The sequence below is a fragment of the Propithecus coquereli genome, unplaced genomic scaffold (genome assembly GCF_000956105.1).
Source record: "Propithecus coquereli isolate 6110/MARCELLA unplaced genomic scaffold, Pcoq_1.0 Scaffold19, whole genome shotgun sequence".
NCBI lineage: Eukaryota > Metazoa > Chordata > Mammalia > Primates > Indriidae > Propithecus > Propithecus coquereli.
The window spans coordinates 8,170,212-8,173,212 of NW_012143856.1; the positions used below are offsets into that span (position 1 = coordinate 8,170,212).

General features: G+C 34.9%; 1 protein-coding gene across 1 annotated transcript in view; it reads right to left on the reverse strand.

Moving 5' to 3' along the window:
- The window catches only part of AADAC (arylacetamide deacetylase), a 7,887-nt gene extending 6,691 nt beyond the window's left edge, over positions 1-1,196 (reverse strand). The window contains exon 1 of the mRNA XM_012642854.1: positions 968-1,196. Within this exon, the coding sequence (XP_012498308.1) occupies positions 968-1,105 (138 nt within the window). The 5' untranslated portion in view covers positions 1,106-1,196. The remainder of the gene's footprint in view (positions 1-967) is intronic.
- Positions 1,197-3,001: the final 1,805 nt, after the last annotated feature.

Here is a 3,001-nt window from a genome sequence, read left to right on the forward strand (position 1 = left end):
GTCTTGAATATTTTTCTGAGTTTAAACATGAAATAACATGTTTGCATGAATAATATTGAACTTATTGGAATTGTCAAGGGAAGTAAAACGCTTTCCAATCTAAATAAGATACATTAACATATAACTGTAAACAGATGTTAGGAGAGGCCACAGAAAGATAATTGCACTTCGTTCCCAATTTAACAATCATTTCTTTTCCAATTAAAGGAGGAAATAAATGATCCCATGAAGGAATTATCTGAAGTATTCATAGTTAGTGCAAATGCCTAATTGAAATTATTTAGAAGTATGTTTTATTCCATATCACATTAAGCAATCTCACAAGTGCAGACCAAATTTTTTTGCTGCAGAGAGGCGATTTGCTATGAAGAGGTTTAAAGGAAATAATGTATGGTTTCATTGTCTGATAAGTAGCCTCACCGTGAAAAAACTAGCAGGTCTCTGAGGGCCAGCATGGACACTGCTGGGCAACCAGGCAGCTGCCTTGTCACCTCAGTTGCTTACCCTCCCCAAACTGGAAATCACATGTGCCCCTGTTTCCCAGGGCTTTTTGCCAGTTGACCTTTCTACAAAATATTTCAGTAAGAATATTTTTTAATGTCTGAATCCAAGATTATTGCATAGAATTTTATATAACTAATCACAGTGCTGCTCAATCATACCTTTTCTGAACTTTGTACTTCAGACAGCTTTGTTCTGGCAGTATTCATACCATGAAACTCACAATAAGATTTTTTTGTTTTTCTTAGCCAGCACATTTTGTTTTTGAATATTTCAAATTAAGACTACTTGAATACTTCCACCATGTTCATTCTGTTAGGGGTCTGCGTTAAGGAATGAAGATCTTTTAAAAGTTTTTAAAATCAGCAAGCAAAGAGTAGAAATTTTAAAAAATAATACAGCAGGTAATTATTTTCTCCTGATTTAAACTTAAATATTCACAGAAGAGATAAAATTCTGAACTTACCACATGTACGGCCATTTTCAAATTTGTGGTTATCCACATCAGTCTCCAAGGCTCCTCGATATTATCTGGGAAAGGAGTGTAAATGTAATATGCCCCAAGGACCCCAACAATCAGAAACAAAATTACTTTTTTCCCCATGATATTTCCCTGCTGTTCTCTCTAACTTGGCAATACAGCAAATACACTTTTGAAACATCCAGATGCCGAATTTTCGTAGTCTTAAACCTTGTCATAAAGTGTTACCTAACTTCCTGAGTACAAATTCCATGGCTTAGCTTGTCATTTCATTGGCAGTTTAGAAATAATTACTTAGCAGAAATACAGTGGATAGCTCTGCAAGACTAACAGCACTTATTGTTCACAAATTCTAACAAATTCAATAGCCATATTGTGTCACAAGACAGTTAATAAACAAACATATATTGCACAATTATTAGGTGCACATTACTTTTTAAAAGACCATTTGAAAGTACAGGAAACCCAGTATAAGTCTCAAATAACAAATCTTAGAGTAGGGAAGAACAAGAAGAATATTTAAAAAGTATTGTGAGATTTTAGGAAGTAAGACAGGCATGGTCACATGTATTATACATTATTTTTATTCTTTTGCTATAATTACAATTATCAGTCAATAATACTAATTATGTTAAATTATACAATAATCATGGAGATAGCTCACAGCTTTTGAGCATTTACTCTGTACTCCAGGAGGTGTACCAAAATGATTAAAACTTATTTAGTCCTCTCAATAGTATTATTGTCATATTTAGGGAAAACTTGAGTCTCAGGAAAGTTCAGGAAGTTGTACAAGCTCATTCAATCATGTTTAATGAAGCCAGTGCAGTCCTCTCTGAGAGCACATTAAAAGATAAGCAATTGAGATTAACAATATGTAACTTGCTAAGGTCATAAAAACCCAAGTAGAAATCACCGAGACATTTATTGTTCACTGAATATTCATGTGCTCCTCTGCTGTGGTCTTAATGTTTGTGTCCCCCCAGATTTCATAAGTTGAAACCTAACCTCCAAGGTTAAGTATTAAGAGGTGCGTTCTTCAGGAAGTTATTAAGTCATGAGGATTCTGCTCTCATGAATGGAATTTTTGCCCTTATAAAGGAGGCTTGAGGGTGTCTGTTTAACCCTCCTGCCATGTGAGGATGCAGCTAGAAGGCACTATATATGAAGAACTAGCTCTCACCAGACACTGAATCTGCTCACCTTGAACTTTGATTTCCCAGTCTCCAGAACTATGATCAATAAAATTCTATTGCTTATAAATTACCTAGTCTAGGTATTTTATTATAGTAGCCCAAAAAACTATAATACTCTCTATAATTTTTGGATCCCTTTTAGTTAAGTGAGATTATGGGACAAGTGCCAGCCATAGATATCTGATGTGAAATCATGTATATCACTTCTAAGCAGAAGTAGTTAAAATCCATGAGACATGAAAACAATCTTTTGAATGGTGGCATTACAAAATATGGGTAGTTTGGATTGCTAAGTGACTCAAGGGTTCAATTGATCAAACTCCATAATAATTTTCTTGAGCAGCAAGAAAATTTCATGCCAAGTTTAAGGTATTGCATGAGTTAATCTTCATATCAAATTAAACGTATTTTATCACATACTCCTCTGCTCAACACAAGAATGTAAGAACTAGTATTATGAGAGGCTATCTTTCTTTCTCAAGGTCACATCATTACATATTTCCAGAGGTAATATTTAGCCTGGATCCTCTGGCACAGAAGTCTTTATTCTTAACACTCTGAAAATTAATAAAAAGTAGAAATCCAAAAGAGCTAGTATGTCCATGTAGCGTGTTATGAATGTATGGATTGTGTTACGAATATTTGTGTTTGTATGTTGAAATCCTAACTGCTAATGTGATGGTATTAGGAGATTGGGCCTCATGGATGTGATAGGTCATGAAGGTGGAACCCACATGAATAGAATTAGTGCCCTTAAAAAAGAGACCCCAGAGAGCAATCTTGTCCTATTCTACCACGTGAGGACTCAGTGGGAAGACAGCCG